Source organism: Chanos chanos, chromosome 7 (genome assembly GCF_902362185.1).
Source record: "Chanos chanos chromosome 7, fChaCha1.1, whole genome shotgun sequence".
NCBI lineage: Eukaryota > Metazoa > Chordata > Actinopteri > Gonorynchiformes > Chanidae > Chanos > Chanos chanos.
The window spans coordinates 7,087,601-7,106,620 of NC_044501.1; the positions used below are offsets into that span (position 1 = coordinate 7,087,601).

At 42.7% G+C, this 19,020-nt stretch overlaps 1 protein-coding gene across 1 annotated transcript; it reads left to right on the forward strand.

Moving 5' to 3' along the window:
* The first annotated feature begins 63 nt into the window (after nt 1-63).
* LOC115815943 (interleukin-1 receptor type 1-like) lies at nt 64-3,794 on the forward strand. The gene is made up of 8 exons (XM_030778913.1): nt 64-73; nt 374-593; nt 786-954; nt 1,225-1,412; nt 2,218-2,360; nt 2,656-2,796; nt 3,085-3,255; nt 3,460-3,794. Exons 1-8 carry the CDS (start codon nt 64-66, stop codon nt 3,792-3,794), a joined length of 1,377 nt encoding a protein of 458 aa, XP_030634773.1.
* The last annotated feature ends 15,226 nt before the right edge of the window (nt 3,795-19,020 follow it).

Below are 19,020 nucleotides of genomic sequence, written 5' to 3' on the forward strand. Positions count from 1 at the left end.
TCCATGTTCTGGATCATTGTAAGTGTTGTCCTACCTGTTTGGTCAACAGGGGCCTCGCATGCCATGTATCGAGGTAAGAATAATTTTCCACACAACAGGTGCGTAGAAGTCTAATTTAAAGATAACATAAATGATATGCACTAAGTAATTATAATAGAAAATGTACTATCATTCCTTTTAAATGTTCATTTAGAAATTACACTACCACTCTTTCTACATGTTCATTGTGATTGTGAGGGAAAAAATTAGGCTGTACAGACATCTGAAGACTGTAACATAACACGTGACATACGATGTGGAGGCATGCTTATGATAAAAAGTACCAAAAGAGCTCCGGGGTGACTTTAAACAGAAAACGCTCTTCCACCGATAGGCCAGCAGAGGGCGGTAGAGGACCTCCGAACAACCCAGGGCCATGTGTTTGAACTTGTGTGTCATGTGGCCTTCAATGATAGCACTCTCACTGTGACCTGGAGAAGAGAAGACAATCAAACTCTTGATACATCGACCGCAAGGATTCAAATTCGGGGAAATTCCCTTTGGTTCTTACCAGCAACTTTGTCAGACAGTGGATACTATTTGTGTAGGAGTAGGTAAGGCCCTTTAAGGTCCTTGCAAGCACGAGAACATCATGTGTGTACTATTGCATCTCAGAAAAAAAAAACAAGTATTTTGAAACTCAAATACTTATTTCAGTATTGACAAATATTGTCAATGGTAATGTAACAGTCACATGTATGGCTCTATGGGTTCTAGAATGCTCTTTTGTGTTCTATGTTCTGTAGCGCGGACTCTGTGGAGACAAGAATGTTCCTTTCCGTGGGAACCGGCCCATGCCCTGCCGTTAGTGAGACAGCCGCCCTGACCATGCCTACCGGCACCAACGTCTCTCTGTTTTGCAGTCAGGATATCGCTCGTACCTTGGGAGAGGTAGTGCATATGAGCTGGTGGAAGGTAACTAGTAAACTCACCATCAGATATCTCAGTTATTTTGATTTCATGATTATTTACGACATCTGCCGGGCCTTAAGGTCAAACACCTCAACGCAATTAAAGTAACCTTAACGGAGTAATGGAACGATCCGTTCCAAGTAGGAGGATTAACAAGAAAAAATCTGCAAGACAATATCCTAAAAAACAAACAAGAAAACAAACAAAGAAACAAAAAAAAGCTGTATGACTGCGTATGCTGACGACCGGGCTCGTCCTGTTGTTCACTCATAGGATTGTAGTCCCATGAACTTACAAGGAAAGATGCTCAGATTACTGAACGTCTCAAAGACAGACACGGGAAACTACACCTGTCTGGTCAACTTCACGTACAACGGGAAGGAGTACACTTCTTCATCGACCCATGGGCTCGTCGTGAACGATGGTGAAAATAATGCCACGTTTTCATTTGAGTCTAAAATGTAACGTGAGCACACACAAACAGACAAATTGTTATTTGTGTGTTAGTAAATGCCTGTTTAGAATGGTTTTTGAATTGCTTTTTAATTTTGCATTTGTGTGTGTGTGTGGGGGGGGGGGGTGTAATTACCTCTTAACTATTCTCTGTTTCTTCACTGAGACCGGAAAACAGTTTATACATGTCTTGTCAAATAACCGCATGTTGACAGCGCCAGAATTACAAGAGCCAGAGATAAAACGACCACGAAATGACACAATTGAAGTCATGCCAGGTAACTAAACGTCATATGATCTACAGTCTTTCAACGCAGAAAGGAGAGATCCAAAGATCTGTCTCATTGACTTAAACCATTTCCCTCAAACGAATAAACCTGTGTTCTTAACGCAGCAATAGCTGAGTTATGCCTCTCTGCTATGTCTCTCCTTATCCGTGTCCGTGTTTCTGTGTGTGTGTGTGTGTGTGTGCGTGTGTGTGTGTGTTAAACTTACAGGGGAGCGCCTGCAGCTGGAGTGTATTGTAGGCTTTGGTATGAATGTGGAGAGTGTACAGGACAGCGTTGTGTATTGGATCGTAAATCAGTCCTTCAGTGACAACTACACTGAGATAAATCAAACATTTCACACGTGAGTATGAAGAGAATGTTGAAAACTTTTTTTTTTCCCCCACACAATGACAGTAAATATTTAGAACTCTCTTAGGTCACAACCATTGCAAATGATGTTTGATATAATGATATTGTAACGTCTTGTTTATAATTACATACTCTGTGTGTGTGTGTGTGTGTGGACTGATGTCTGCTTCTACAGCGAGGTGAGAGAGAATGGTGAGATCTACGGGAGATCCAGCCTTTCCATCACTGAGGTCAAGCCTGAGTTTTTTTACGACACCTTCTACTGTGTAGCTCAGAACTCGCTGGGCCGAGACGTTGGACACGTGAGGCTGATCCAAGGTACTGATGAATAAACAAACAAATAAGAACAAACAGAGGCCTATGTATTTTCATTATTGTTGTATCAAAGCTTAATAATAAGTACTTTAATGACACGATAATCGGTAATTAATATCATACAATGACATAGAATATGATTTAGTAATTCTATAATTAGCATGTTATTTACGTTTCATACGTTGTTTATTTATTTTGTTGAATCAGTGTCAGTATGATATTCCTATGTTCAGTCTTGTCAATGTAAGGGAAAGAGGAACATGGAAAACATTCATTTCTCTTCGACCTTGTTTTCCAGCGGGCCGCTGTAAGTTTCTCACCCCTCTGATTGTCGGTCTACTCGTCCTGGCGTTGATCGTCGCCGTCATTGTTTTAAGCAGCGTTTTTAAAGTGGATTTAGTGCTGGCTTGTCGAGACCTGCCCCCAGCATGCACAGAAGGTATGAATCCATGCCATCCACATGGACTCATGCCAGTACAGTAGAGACTGTGTCAAGCGTTTTAAAGGTCCTCATAGTGAAGTAAAAGTAAAAAATGACAGGGAATTACAGTGGTTTTACGGCTTGCTTTATGCATAGCGATTGATAAGTTCAATATTTTTACTGACTAGTGTTTGTTTTGTTTTGTTTAATAAAACAAACACACAAACAAACACCATATGTCCTAAAAACATCAAATCTGAGCGTTGACCTGGATGCTCAGCCTTGTTCTTTGTTATTTTCTGTCAGCTGCCAGTCAAGATGGGAAAGTCTACGATGCCTACGTGACTTGTTTCCACGGCGACGGCCTGGCCCTCCCCAGGGTACAGGACTTTGCCCTTCGGGTCCTTCCCGAGGTGCTGGAGCAACAGCACGGGCTCAAGCTGTTCATCAGAGGCCGTGATGAGTCACAGGAAGGAGGTAGACTGTGTGTGTTTGTGTGTGTGAGAAGACACACTCTCTTTGTGTGGTTTACTTGTGGCTTACTTACTGACAGGTCTTCACTGAGTAACAGACAGCCCCTGAATAGCTGCTACTCACACTTACAGAGAACTGAGGGATAGGCCACTATGCTCTGACTCTGTGCACATTCTCACATATGAACATGTGCGTTTTTCTTCACAGAGGATCACGCAGTCACTGCTGATGCTGTGGGGAAGAGCAGAAGGGTCATACTCGTCTTTGCAGAATGCGGTTCAGCCGGTCAGGATGAAGAGATCTCCATTCCTCTCACTCAGAATCAGGTCACGGCCGACAGGCTCCCGTGGGCGGAGATCGGGAACGTCATTGCTAGCGCAGGTGTAAAAGTGATCCCTGTGCAGTACGATCGGAAAGTTGACTATTCCACTCTCCCAGACTCCGTTCAGACGATTATTAAAAGAGAGAGGGTGCTTAAATGGGATCCGAACAGCGATTCCAACGCTAAATTCTGGAAACACATTAGATATCGCATGCCCTGAGAAAAAGAGTTGGCAAGTGGTCAGGCTCCAAAGCTGCAAATTGTGTGCGTCTGTGTGTGTGTGTGTGTGTGTGTTACAGTTACTTGAAAGAGGGCGCTGTTTTCCTGTTCTTGTATAACTTACGCTCTGATGAACAAGGCTTGTATGAAAATTAAAAAGGTGCTCAGGATCCAAAATTAAACACTGAATTTATTTCACAGTGATGTATTGACTACTCAGATGTGCAGCCAGGAATGACTGTTATTTTATTTTCTGAAATATACTATGAAATATGTGGAAATTATAATGACTCAATACTACAAAAATAGTAAGACATGCTACATTTAGGTATCACATGCTAACTTGATTTTTTCCCCGTTGTCTTCCTCTTTCTGTGTGTGTGTGTTTTTTTTTTTTTTTTAAATGAAACACCATTCTCAAAACATACATGAGGAAAGAGTTGTTAGAATTTCTTCCTCTTTTTAGTTCTGTATTTGCAGTCAAGAGTTTCTCTGTTTTTGGAAGTGTTATCTCGACAGTGCAGATACAGTTTTTGCTCCCTGAGACTGCGTTCAGAAACCTCGTCATACATTATAAGACTTTCCAAGTGATAAATTTCTTTTTTCTCTGATCTACTATAATCCTCGTAGCATTGCTCCCAACGTGCAGTCGTGATGTGTAGCCTTGTTTTTTTTTGTTTTGTTTTGTTTTAAGATATGCAGTATATTTAGTTAATAGTCGCATACAGAATATCTCACAGACAGTGTGTACAGTATAACATTTGCTTTAATTAAATCATAGTATAACTGAACACGATTAAACTGCAGACCACTTTTTAACAGTGAACTGAGAAGTTGGATTGCATTGCAATTCGTTTTCCTGTACAAACACTCATTTGGTTTAATGGTTACTAGTGTTTTATCTCACCTGAGCCGGATATATTCACTCATATATACTTTGTGTATGGTACCCAGAAGCAGTTTGATTATTTCCATAATTTATTTGCATATTGTTACTAGTGTTCGTTTTTTTGCCCTTGGGGATGGCGACTGGAGTTTCAGTATGTGTGTGTCGAGAGCGGCTCTACTGCAGGTGGCCATACGCAGCCTGTCAACGTCCGTGTAGTTGTTTTAGCAACAAGGAGGGGCTAATAGCAAATGTGTGCCCATCTCCGAAGATGGATCCTACTAACGGTATGTAAAACTCTGTCGATGTTGAGATTTGATATGATTTTTTTAAAAATGAGACTTTTCGATGTGTCCTGTATTTCAAGTTATTCACCTCCTTTTCTCTAATGACTGCGAAACAGCGGAGTTACGTTTCCTTCCAGTTAGCTGAAAAAGCTAACGTTTCTAGCACTTCCACACAGCTGGTAGCCGGTGAACACTACCTCGATTTACAGACTTGCCGCTATAGAGAGAAATAAGTGACGTGGGCGTAACAGCATTTAAATAGAAGAAATCATTTAGAAGAAATCTCACAGCCTGTATAGTATAAAAATAAACGGAATGGAGCCGGACCGTTGTTGTTTCAGAGATTCGGTGCTTGGTATACAGCAGGAGTAGCCTATAACTGAGGATTATTGCGTGGTCTAAAATTTGAATTCGTGTCCCGTTTCAAGAAGGCCCCAAAACCAAAAACACCCTCAGACCTCGAGTTTACAGCTGACCCACTGGAATAACGCCAGTCCGGCATAACTTTGTATTTGGACCACGCGAAGACTGACCATGAACACACCGATGTGAAATATTATGTATTAAGCGCTGCTATGTTTGTGTTTTTTTACAATTTCTCATATGTCGCGGAAAGCTAGTGCAACATTATTTTCAGATTCCCATGTGAAATCGTTATGTTAAAAACAATATTGTTACAAGAGAGATAGTAACACTTTTTTTTATAAAGAGAATACAACCTAACTTGTAGAGTTGTTAATTTCAGGTAACGGCCAATGAATACCGTCGTGCTAATAATGCACGTTGTCAGAACAAGGTTTAGAGTACTGTTACATGCACACGCATGCATCTTCGGAAGTGTGTGTTGTACTTATGTTGAGCGTCTTCATCCGTCTCCTTGTCTCTCGATAACGCGAAAATATTAATGGCATGGAAATTGCGCGTGTGCACATTGCTGTTTGCGTGGCAGATGGCAGTCACCAGAAATCGTCGGACTGAATAACGTGTCCTTGTGTTTTCCATTGTGCTGTCCAGATAAGGCCACACACTTTCCATTTTTAACTGTTAATTGCATACTTGGTTGAGAGCATTGTTCTTTGGAGCGTAAAGTCCTCACTGATATGCAAATACACGGTATTGTAACCGGGGTGATCTCTCAATTTCCCCGAAATTGCCGCTTCAATCTTCTTTTTTTTTCTAAGTGTTTTCTTTTTTTTGATACCGGAATGATGGCCCGAATTGTTCGGGAAAAGATGACACCAGGTGTATCTTTTGAGTATTCCTACTCAAATGTTTAAGGTTCCGATTACATTTGATTTCTAAGTTGATCGTGCAGTTTCATTTTTGCTAAGAAACTTGATGATAGATCGTGTGGTTTTAACACTTGCGCATTGAATCTGAGGCCACTGGTTTCAGGTGTCATCCCATGCATGCTCAGCAAAAGTCTGACTTCCTTTGTGCCAAAGTGTCTCGATATAGGTCACATAAACTCTTTTGGATCAATTACAGCCTCCTGTCCAGGAATCAGCACATCTCCTCTGACATTTAAGTTGAGTGTTCTAGAACAGACTGAGCACCTGCAACATTCTGGAGCTGTGTGTCTGGCTGGAAACCCAACAGGCTTTCCATGCCTGCTAAGTCAGCTATGGGGGGGAGGGGTGGGGATGGGGGGCAGAGCAGAGGTGGTGGGCGGTGAGGGGTGTGAGCAGTTTCCCTCCCCCTCCTCCAGACGAGACCAGGGCCCGTTGAAAGGTTTTGTGTTTTTTTTTTTTTTTTTGCCCAGAAGCTTGTGCTCACAAAAGGCTCGAGCTGGGTTGGTGTCTGGGCTTGGCCCAACAGCTGGGCCCCATCCCTTAAGGGACCATCTCTCCCTTTCTCTCTCAGTCTGTAAGGTCTTCACCCCATTGCTCTGGAGTGTGGCAGGCCCTTCTGCCGCACCACACTCCCAACCTGCTCCACATGCAGAGGCCGTTGAACGCAATCAATCATTGTTACCTAATGGAACTGGAATTGGAGGCCAAAATTCTGCAGCCTCACCTTCACCGAACCGTGTGGAAGTTCTAGAATGTTTGGAAACAAGTTTGTTCTTCGCTGCTCAGTTACAAGTTTGAGTTTGCCTGATGGGTTGTTTATTTAAAAAACAAAACAAAAATTAAACGATATCAGAATTCCTGGAACAGCTGACAAGAGAGCGTGTGTCAAATAAATGTGATTTATGAATCTATGAATGCTCCTTGATTTCTTTCTTTCTTTCTTTCTTTCTTTCTTTCTTTCTTTCTTTCTTTCTTTCTCCCCCCTCTCTTTCTTTGTATGTATGCATGTGTGTGTGTGTGTGTGTATATATATATATATATATATATAAAACATATATTTATATATTTACATATATGTATGCAAGTATGTTGTATGTCTTACATTCAACATCGTTCATTGTTCAGCAGAGCAGAAAAGGTCACTGGTTTGTAACCAGCGTTTTCATATTTCGTTTGTAATTGTGAGTGCGGTGGAATTATGGGCAGTTAATGGGAACTGATCCACAGGAATGACGGGACGATAGACTTGTGTCTGTGTCGCATGTTGGGCAGTTTCGTGTTCGTTTCAAACAAGTTGTAACAGTGTATGTCATTTGAATATAACACATTGATGGCTGATGCACAATATTTGGAAATGTTCTTCCTCCTGTTTCACTCTGTAGGGCTCAAGGCATGTGTGTAAGTGATGTAAAAAGTGACTGCAAAGTTATTGAACGCTTGACCTCAGAGGTCTTGTAAATCTACGTGAACCCAAATAGTCATTTGACCTAAACTAGACGGTTTTTTACACATCCTAAAAAGAAAAGACGCTTGACGGACAGCAATGAACTCCTCAGACGGGAGCAAGTATTTATATGTCCGATTTTTATGCTTGAGGCAAAATTTGATTTGTGGTTCGGAACGTTTTTTTTTCTGACTTTCTAAAAACCCGTACTCATCTGTTGTGATTTGCATTCAGAGAAATTACTCGGATCTGACTCAGCAAGTTGCCAAAGACAAATTTTTTTTTAAAAAAATCAGGATTAATGAAATGAAGTTGATTTGTTTTTGTTTTGTTTTTTTTAATGCCCCATCGTAGCGTTGAACCCTAGTGTAGTGTTTTTTATTTTGTTTTGTTTTTTGGGGGTTTTTTTCAATGCTTTCTCATGCTTTGACATGTTGTGGTGACACCGTGTCTGATTTGCATATTCTGCCTTGCTTTGTTTTGTTTTTATTTTTGGCAACCAGAATAACCTACCTTTCAATTATATATATATATATATATATATATATATATATATATATATATATATATATTATATATATCTCAAAAATACTTTCCAGTGTTAGATTTCAGAAAGTGTTGATTGAGACAGAAAGCATGTTGCTGTGCTGTGGGGTTCAGAGTTTCCAGCACAGTTAAGGATGGTTTCAGCAAGAAGTTGCTTTTTTTTTTCTTTTGGTTTGGTTTGGGGGTGGGGGGGGTGGTTTTTTGTTTTGTTTTTTGTTTTTTTTGGTTTGGTTTGTACAGTGATTGGGAAGATTAGTACTTATCCGTGCATGTTTCACCTGGAGCAGATCCAGTGCTTCAAAGCTTGATACCCTGGTTTTCCTTGTGACTGGAGGGGTGTGTTAACAGTGGGGTTTTTTTGTTTTGTTTTGTTTTTTTTGTAAGGGGGCTGGAGGTTGCCCCATGGACATAAGGTCTCCTTCTGGTCTCCCTTTTGATATCAGTGAGTATGTTGGCCAATGAGATTAGGAACTCTATCCGCCAGGCATGCTGCCCTCCTCAGCGGCTCACCCTCCCCCATCCACCATCCACCCCCCCAGCCACTTTTTTTCCATCTCTCTATATCTGCGTTCGGGTTTTACTTGATTTCGTTACTGCTTGTGGGATAAGGTGTTTTGATTAATATGAGGAGGACAGTCGGATATTAGAGCTAGTATTTTGTTTATTGTGTTTAACGTGGTCATTGATAAATAGAGTTATCTGGTGTGAGTTAGAGAGGACCTCCTCTAGCAGTGTGCATTGAGAGGCCGCCCCCCCCCCCCCCCGTGCAGGTAAGTAAACAGAGATTAGAACTTAGTTAAACAAAAAGCACATGTTTCTTTTGTGCTAACAGTTGAGGCGAGGTGACTGGCTGCTTTATTTCTCGCCATGTCTCGAAAAATTCAGCCGATCGATTTCCGTTTCTATCGATTAAACGTTTTCAAGCCGAAACGTTACCGACCGTCACATTAGCGCTTCTCCCAGGCCGCCTCCGACGGTGGAGCAAAATCCGGAAAATTCCGGCATTCGTGTTACATTGACATGGTCACGCGCCGTCGAGTCAAACGTATTTAACGTCGTAGCCCGAAATCGCTGAACAGAAAGTTATGGAGCTGAACACGCAGGTTATGTCTGCACCCTTTACATTTCGGTGTAATGTGGTGTTAGTAAAGGAGTCTCTGACGTGCCAAATTGTTTCATTTCTCTTCTGCGTGTCGACTGAGCAAGCACGATCAAGTTTAATGGGTTGTATTTATGTGCAGAAGGAAGGAATGCGTTCATTGCGGGTCTGGGTGTTGAAGTATATTTATATATATAAACTGCTATGGTAGGTTAACTTTGAAGAAGGAAAAAAAACAAACAAACCCTGACCTAGATTTGAATATATACTCAGTAGGTTGTCAGTACGACAGTGCGATTGGAGAAGGGCTGCACTCTGGCCTTTTGGAGTAATACATGGCCTCCAGCATTTGTCACGAAGACACCTGTTTACTTTTTTGCCCACAAAGCAGATGGTCCCTAGTTTCTCTGTCCCTGAGGGGAATCCGCCAGCTGAGGTTCAATTAGAAGAGCCCCCCCCCCCCAGCAAGTCAGGCAGGCTGTCCGGTATGCAAAATGCTCCAGGGTCAACCTGCAGACAACCTATTTAGTCTTTTGTTCCAATTCACTAAGTGTATGACTGATGCCTCGACTTTTACCACAAGCCACAAGCGCATAACCCCCCCCACCCCACTGGTTTCCTCTGCAGTTATAGTCAAGTCACTAATGCCTGTGGCCATTACGTGGCATTCATTTTTACTGTCACACAGTTTATATTTTGTTGTTACATACAATTTTCTAATGATGAAATTAAACTGTCAAAATTTTGAAGGGTGTTGTAGTGTCAGCTGTATTGTGGGTAGTTACACTGACTTGAGAAAAGTAATACAATGATATTGCCACTGTGAACCAGTGACCAGTTTTACAGTAAAAAAAAAAAAAAAAAGCTTTGTAATAACTCACTTTTGAGGAATTCTGATGAAATGCTTGTCTACAAGTGACAAAAGCGCTTTACCCCCCCCCCCCCCCCCCCCGGCTTTTTTTCGTGAAACATTTGGCCTTTTGCCATCATGAGCACATCATCAAGACGAGAACTTTAACGTGCTTCGGCATGGCTTGTGCAGAAGCCTGCGACTCCGTTAAAGGGATGTGACAGTCTGTTTTGTTGGAAGTGACGGAAGATGTTTTCTCAGGCGCTGTCAGAGAACGCGGCATCAGCGTTCGACTGGGTTGAACTGTGGTGACAGAGATGGCATCAGCGAATGGTTTATATGCCCGTTTCCATGCCCAGCAAGCCGCTCAGTGCCCACCCGCGCCCTTGCAACGCATGCGTTCGACGTTCTGGAAGAAATCAGTCGCAACAGACGTGACGGAAATGCTTTGCTACGAGTGGGAAGACTCGCTGAAAATGACTTTGTGTTTTTTTTTTTCCATTGCCAAATAGGGGGTATGAGTGAAACTAAATCGTGCTTGGTATCTGAGCCCCGTACTTGAACAGGACCGCACGCCGTTAGAAACGAGCGCTTGGGGGGGGGGGGGGGGGGGGGGGGGGGGGCTTTTTTTTTCTGGCGTAAACCATTCGTGCAGCTCGTCTGCTGGTCGAGAACATGCCAAAGCATGACTCAAACGACCGCATGACCTTTTTTTTTTCTCTTTCTTTCTTTTTTTTTTTCCATCTATCACTTAGCGGACCGCTCAGACCGCGGCTTGGTCTCTAGATGTGAAACTGCATTTTATGGGGAAGCAAAGGGTTTTGCACGTCAGAACTTGACCGCGGGGTGGGGGGGGGGTCCGTCTGCGCGAAGTGCTCACAGGAGTTTTGGGTATCCTGAAAGAAAAACTCCCTTTTCAGACTCGTATTATGAGTGAGTCAGCTGATTCTGTGACCGGGCTTCTCAGCCTTTCAGTTGATGACAACCGAGACTGGACATTAAAAGTTTAATTAGCTTAAAGGACCGCACGTGTGGAAGCACCTGCTTTCAGTACAGGTTGTCTCCATATTTTTTTTCTTTTTTTTTTTGTATTAGTATGTTGTTTCACTTCATATACTCATGTGTTTCCTGTATTTTGGCTGTTTTTTTGTTTTTTTTTGTCTAAAAGCTTTAAAACACCCCAGCTCGAGCTAAATCATCTTAACGGTAAGAGCGAGAAATCCTCATTCATGGCTTAGAAGAGTAGTTCAGTGACAATGACTTGTCTCGGTTAGTTACTGTAGGCTAACACTGCGTCGCCCAAAGTGCGAAGACTTTTTGCCGTCGTGATAACGTTGAGCGGTCAAGGGCTGTTTTAGAGTCGCCCAAACGATCATGGGCATGTCGTTCCACGAGCATGATGTTTGCTTCAGGAAACCTTGGATCACTCTGAGCAGCTTCACCTCTTGCAAACTGTCCGTCCATTCAGTAGAGCTGCGTCCCTTTCAGGCTCTGTCTGTCCGTTCAGTACGGTCGTGTTCGTCTCACGCTGTGTCTGTCTGTTCAGTACGGTCGTGTTCGTCTCACGCTCTGTCTGTCTGTTCAGTACGGTCGGGTTTGTCTCACGCTCTGTCTGTCTGTTCAGTACGGTCGTGTTCGTCTCACGCTCTGTCTGTCTGTTCAGGACGGTCGTTTTCGTCTCACATTCTGTCTGTCCGTTCAGTACGGTCGTGTTCGTCTCACGCTCTGTCTGTTTGTTCAGTACGACTGCGTTCGTCTCACGCTGTGTCTGTCTGTTCGTTCAGTACGGTCGTGTTCGTCTCACGCTCTGTCTGTCTGTTCAGCACGGTCGTGTTCATCCCACGCTGTGTCTGTCTCTTCAGTACGGTCGTGTTCGTCTCACGCTGTGTCTGTCTGTTCAGTACGGTCGTGTTCGTCTCACGCTCTGTCTGTCTGTTCAGGACGGTCGTGTTCGTCTCACGCTGTGTCTGTCTGTTCAGTACGGTCGTGTTCGTCTCACGCTCTGTCTGTCTGTTCAGTACAGTCGTGTTCGTCTCACGTTCTGTCTGTCTGTTCAGTACGGTCGTGTTCGTCTCACGCTGTGTCTGTCTGTTCAGTACGGTCGTGTTCGTCTCACGCTGTGTCTGTCTGTTCAGTACGGTCGTGTTCGTCTCACGCTCTGTCTGTCTCTTCAGTACGGTCGTGTTCGTCTCACGCTCTGTCTGTCTGTTCAGTACGGTCGTGTTTGTCTCACGCTCTGTCTGTCTCTTCAGTACGGTCGTGTTCGTCTCACGCTCTGGATCAGACTGGACGCCGGGCTCCTTTAACGCTCACTGCCGTATCTAGATCTGTATGACATTTCAGATAGATAATAAAAAGAAAAAAAAAAGGGGGGGGGTAGAAAGAGACACCCTCCTTCGTGCGTGGGCCCTCTGGACAATCGCAGCGCAAAAGGACAGGAAGTTTTCGTGACAGAAGCTCATGTCCAAACGAGGGAGTGATGTCATGCCTACTTGACAGGCGTAGTGCCGGGGAGGTACTTTAAGGTTGCATGGGTTCGTAAGTATTCGCGAGGGTTTGACAGGCTGCGTCGCACTGGTTGATTCATGTGTAAAACAATTAAAGAAATATGTAAAGCAGTGTAACAACAGTCAATGTTAGCTACATATAATGTCATCTGTGTGAGTGACAGGGCAGCTATGGTTAATGGAGTTCTCAACATGCAAATTGATTCTTATATGCAAATTTGTGGCATGAAATGACTGACATTGTCACTTGGCTTGACATTGTTGGAATTGTAGTTTTTCTTTTTTTTTTTTCCAGTCGGAGGAGTTTTTGAAGCTCCCTGATGTAAACATTTGTTAAACCTAATTAAATGTTGAGCAGAAGTTCTTTTGTTAAAGCCAGCTGCCACAGTTTTGTTTTTGTTTGTGTGTTTGTTTGGGGTTTTTTCTTTTTGACATAGTTATTAGTTTGATTTATTTTTTTTTTTTAACCCGAGGCCAGGCTGATGCATATATGTTGTAACTCTGAATCTGGCCTGGCTTGTTTCCTGTCTTTGCTAAAGGGCCATTTTTCGGGGAAGTGTGCCTTAACAATGAAGATGTCTTTCCTTTTTTTTTTCTTTTTTTTTTCTTTTTTTTTTTTTAGTGGAGCTGCTGAGACACTCATTGTTTGTAGAGCTTTTGGTGTCTCCCCACACACACACACACACACACACACACACGCACACACGCTCACCCTCACCCTCCCGACCTCTCTGCCCCCTCTTCAGCTCTCCCTCATCCTCCCCCTTTCTCCTTTAAAGAACACGCATTGCTTTTAACATAATTTGACTCATTGTGTACGCACGACCCCTCCCCCCCCCCCCCCTTCCCCCGCCCAACACACACGGCCCCGAAAAAAAAAAAAAAACAAAGGGGGCGAAGGCACTGCAGTCCCCCAGCAAGCCAGGTGCTTCCCCAGTGCCGTTCTGCTCTGTAATGTCTGCGAGTCCGTGCTGCAGCTGCCCACTAAGGCCTCTTTTGTGAGGCCCTATTGTTGAGCACATACCCCCGCCGTCGATCCCTGAGCTACGCGGGGGAAGACCTTTTGGAATGACAGCCAGTAGCTTATCTCCGTACGCCTGTGTGTGTGTGTGCGTGTGTGTGTGTGTGTTTGTGTGTGTGTGTGTCCCATTGTGAGCACACTGCTCTCTCATTGGTCTGTGGGGTAGCGATTCACTAATAGGGAATGGTAGACACTGTAGCCCCATCTGTCCTGTCTCTTATTGTTCGCACTGCTTGGCGTGGAAAAAAGACCCACGGTACGCGAGAGCGGTGGTGTTACTTCATAGCGTCTTTTCGGGATTCGGAAACCCCTTTACCCGCAAGCTTGCGACGAATTTGTTTTTGGCCTCCCAGGAGTGAGCGATCTTCCCTTTTTGTTTTTGTTTTTTTTTTGTTTTTGTTTTTTTCAGGTTTGGAAAAAAACGAAAGTGCATGAGTTTTTTTTTTGTTTTTTGTTTTTTATTTAAGGAAGAACTCTTTTATTTTTTCATGCATGACAATCAACAGACTCTGCAGGTCCCCTGTTTTTGCACAGGAGTTAACGGCCGCAACAGCAACATTTTCCAAGGAATTTCTTCTTTAGTGGGGAGTTTTTATTTATTTATTTATTTATTTGGAAGAAGGGGGGTGGACAGGTGTTCCCCTTCCAGCCAACAGTAAGTTTATCTTTTATTCGTGAACCAGTCTTGACTCTCATCTGTGATACTGTTTGCAGGGTACACGTGGGCTATACATGTATCTATTGATTTTTCGTCCACACGCGTGGGGTTTTCGTAAAAGCAGAGGGGAAAAAAAAAAGAAGTTCACCGTAATTTCTTGTAAATTTGCACCCACAATGATTTTTGCTTCAGTCCACGTTGCAGTTTTGCATTTCAGACAAGTACAGTTATAACCACACCTCGTACTTTCAGCCTTTTGAGCTGTGTGCCACACAACATCCCTTGTAACAGGTGGCATGGGGTTTCGCAGACGTTGTGTGTAGCTGTCGCTGTGTGTGTGTCAGGGGGTGTTTAAAAAAAAGAAAAGGGACTTTTAATGATGCTACATCTCAAACATATACACAGTTGAATTTCCAAGAGTTTTTTGTAAGCGGGATGAAGAAACATCAGGGCATCGGTTACATATAGACTTTTTTTCTATCCAGGTCGTTTTTGAATTTAAGCAAGACGCATACCTCAAGAGCAAAACGGTATCTTTTGCTCTGTCATTTTGTTCCATGTTACGTGCACCTTGGGAATTTTACATATGCTGAAATTTTTTTTTTTTTGCCCGTGTCGTCGTTACTTCGGTTTTGTTTATTTTGCCTTTTTTTTTTTTAATTTTTTTTTTTTTTATATACTTGTCGATACATATCTCATTCTCTTGAATGGAGTGTTGGTAGGGAAGTGAGAAAGTTCAAAAAGAAAGTTCAAAGAGAATCATTAGATGAATTGTATTGAATGGCGGAGTGGGGCTATGTATCTGATTTACTTGTATGGGACTGGCGGGGTGGGGGTGGGGGGGGGGCAGTGATGGGGGAAGTATGTGTTTTAGGGTTAAGGCAAGGTTTCCTTTTGGGTCATGCGACCCTTACTGCTGGGGGGGCATATGCAGTGGGGCATTATTGACCGTGTTTGCAGGAGCGGGAGAGAGAGAGAGAGAGAGAGAGAGAGAGAGAGAACACCAGTTGCTGTTCCCCTCTGGGCTACAGCAGACATCTGTTGCCTTGTTGGCAGCATCCCTCCCTCCACACAGCTCTGCGTTGGGATGGCCCCTCCCCTTTTGTTTAGGGTTGAATCTGAGCAGACTGCAGACCTACCGTCCTCGGCGCACAATAACTGTCAAGTCCCCAGAGACATTCTCTCTCTCTCTCTCTCTCTCTCTTTCTCTTTCTGTCTGCCTCACCCTCTCTCACCCCACAACACGCACGCACACACACACACACGCCCGTGCGCGCATGCACACACACGCTCTTCCTTAGCCGGAGAGCGTGTGTTACATATTCATTACCCATTGCCTCAATAGAGACGCACGGCCCAGATTAAAAAAATGTCAGAGAAACTGGCAGAGGCTGCTGTCGGGGCTGGATAGGTCACCAAAGGCGTAGAGGACTGAGACGTGGATGTTGAGGTAAGCAGGGGCATATGTATGTGGTCTTACCCTACATATGCAGTATTAACTAGTGATTCATAGGCTCATAGGGTGAGCCTTTTTTTTTCTTTCTTTCTTTCACTTTTTCATGTGCTTACCATAGGACTCTCTTGAAAGTGAATTGATTGGTCCAGCTGGTTAGCAAAGAATGTCCTGTACTTGGATTCTTTCTAGTGCGGTGTGCTAATTGTCATAATCTGGGGAAACGGACCTAAAACAGACTTTGGAATGCGTCAAATCCCCACAGATTGAGGTGAAACGTGAGAGCATGATTGTGAGAAAATGATGTACCTTTTTTTTTTTTCCCTCTGCTTGCATGTTTTTGGATAATTTTTTGTTTATGGTGAGGTGTTAATGGTGAGTAAGATATGATTTCAGTGACATACTTAATTTTACTCTCGTGGCAGTTTGAAGTTTTTGAAGCGTGCTGCTGACCAGATTAACTACTGGTCTCTTGCTCACAAAACCAAAATGTTCCAGTTTCGATAACATGTCAAAATGAAGCGCCATGAAGTTCTTTAAAATCACTCCTACCTCGTACAGACAGGATTTTCCTTTCTTTCTTTCTTTCTTTCTTTCTTTCTTTCTTTCTTTCTTTCTTTCTTTCTTTCTTTCTTTTTTCAGTTGTGCAGCGTTTATCTGTCAATCAGTGACATAATGCTGATTAGCACTAATCCTGGACAAATATGATCACACTATTATTGAAAACCTAACCCTTTGCATCAGGATTGTACGTAGCTGTTGGTAGAGCACGGTCTTGCCTTTGAACTGTTGTGTTTTTTGTTTTTTTTTGCGTTCAGTGAAACGGTTGTTTTTGCAAAATGAAGTTACCGGTTTGAGACTTTGTCTTTTACTGCCGAGAAGGCCCGGGTCAAGAAGCGTTGGTTTCACCCGTTTTGAAAAGTATGATCATTAGCAATGTATAGAAAAAACTGGGAAAGTGGTCGTCGTTGCAAGTAATTGATTATCGCCCGCATTGCCAGTCCTCAGCGTATCGTAGAATCGTATCATCGTGCTCTTCATGAGTGTCTGTTTAATTTTCCTGACCGTTAATGAGCATTAGCTTATGTTCGCTAAGAAGGATTTTTTGAAAAAGCGGACAAGCCTTTTTCGTTTCTTAAGTCGCTGTATAAGTACAGTGTAGGCATGGCTGTGTGAAGCCTGATCACCTTAACAAACTGTGGCAATATAAACTATAGATTTATAAGTTGTGTCCCCCAACTGAAGCCACAACAGGGCCTCAGAGATCCCATCACTGGTGTAGCTTCTCTGTGAGTTTAGCTTAAATTTTGTAGAGCCTTCTCCCTTTTTTTTTTGGTCTTTTTTTGATTTTAAAGAATAGTCTATGTTTTTAGAGAGTGCTGAAGAACAACTTGATTCCGGTCCAAAAAGACTGAAAAATTATTGACTGATAGTGGTTTCCCGTTTTGTTTTTGTTTTTTTTGTTTTTTAAACTATTAACATAAATTACTGCTGTCATCTTTTGCTTATGAGGTAGCTAAACCTGGTTGACGCACTAATTGTAAGACACTTTGGTTTAAAAAGTGTCTGCGAAATACCAAACTGTAAACTGTATACAAAGAAACGGACCGATGATCATTCATTGATCGTGCAGGGTAGAATATGTCTGTGAGTCAAAGTTGATTTGATTGATGTGTGTGTGTGTGTGTGTGTGTGTGTGTGTAGCCTATGGGAGCGGAGGGGGCAGTTCATTGTTAAATGACGGCGAGTCAGACACACTTGAACCCCTCCTCACCCCTTCCTACAGCCCCCCCCCCCCCCCCCCCCCCCCCCCCTTTTTTTTTTTTTTTTTTTTTTTTTTTTTTTCTTTTGTGAACCAGGACTAGGCCTAAATTATTCTGGAACTGTTGTGGCATTTGGAAGGGCCATACTTTAAGCAGCTGCAGCCTAGCAGAGGCTGGCTGAATGCCAGGCAACCATTTTCTGTTGTTGCTGTTGCCATGGTACTCTAACACCTCTTTAAAATCTGTTTTAAGCATTTCTTTGAAACAATCAAAGCAGGTTTTTATTGATTTTTTTTTTTTTTTTTGTCCATCTAAATTTGCATGTTGAATGTTCACATTTATGATTCTCTGTTCTGCTCAGTAGAAAAATAGATGCCACAGGCTCTTGAAAACTGGTTTTAAGATGTTGACAACCAGATAATGGTGACATAAACCTTGTTCTGCTGGAAGTGGGTTTGTGTAGGTTAAATGCTGTCCCATTATCAGACCTGACTTGAAATTTATGCAAAGCACCTGGAAAGGCAAAGTAGTCATAGACAAAGGTTTTCTTTTTTTGAATGTCTGCGTAGCCAACCTGTCCCAAAAAAGCTTATAGCAAGCCAACACAAATGCGTGCTTGGACTAGTAGCTGGAAATTTTGAGATGTTCTGGATCCACACCCAGATTCCCAACAAGTAGAAGGATGTATAAACTGGAATCCAGTATTGTAGGTCATGTCAGACTGTGGCATACTTAATTCATTTTCTTTCTTTCTTTCTTTCTTTCTTTCTTTCTTTCTTTCTTTCTTTCTTTCGTTCATTTTATCCTTCTTTTGTGTATTCAACTTTGAAGCAGAGCTAAGGTAGGCTAATGCCAGTGGGTTTTCAACGCCGCTGTCCAGTCCAGTCCAGCCCAGACATCTCAATTAGTAACTGTCTGTGAGGGGGAGAAAAAAAAAGACGGCTTTTTGAGTTCGCCACTGTGCTGTTAATGCTAAATGACAAATGAGGTTTCAGTGAAATGAAAGAAAACGATGGTGATGCAATACTGCGAACGACTCTTGTCATAGACCGAGTCAATGCACGTACGTGCTTCTCTCAAAACTTTTACGAAACATTTGCCACGGATTCTTGAAACGTTGATCAAAAGAATAAAACACTGCTAAGCTTGGGAATTTTTAATTCTGTATTTTGTTCTTTGTGTTGCATAGGATGCTTTGGGCTCCAAAATTTGCATGTCAAGCCAGTGACCTTCTGAAATGTCAGAGAAGATTGCAATAATCTGACCAAAAAAGGAAAAAAAAAAATTGGCTTTAGAGAGATGCAAATCTTCGCATGCTGAGGCTTCAGCTAGGATTTTAATGCGTCTTGAATAACTCTAAATGACGTTTTTCTTTGGGGGAAACCTCCGTGGAGCATTTCCAGGATGCAATAAAAATATGG

Coding starts and splice junctions, on each gene's coding strand:
- LOC115815943 (XM_030778913.1), top strand. Junction 594..785: donor TACTATTTGTGTAGGAGTAG/GTAAGGCCCTTT, acceptor TATGTTCTGTAG/CGCGGACTCTGTGGAGACAA. Junction 955..1,224: donor TGCATATGAGCTGGTGGAAG/GTAACTAGTAAA, acceptor GTTCACTCATAG/GATTGTAGTCCCATGAACTT.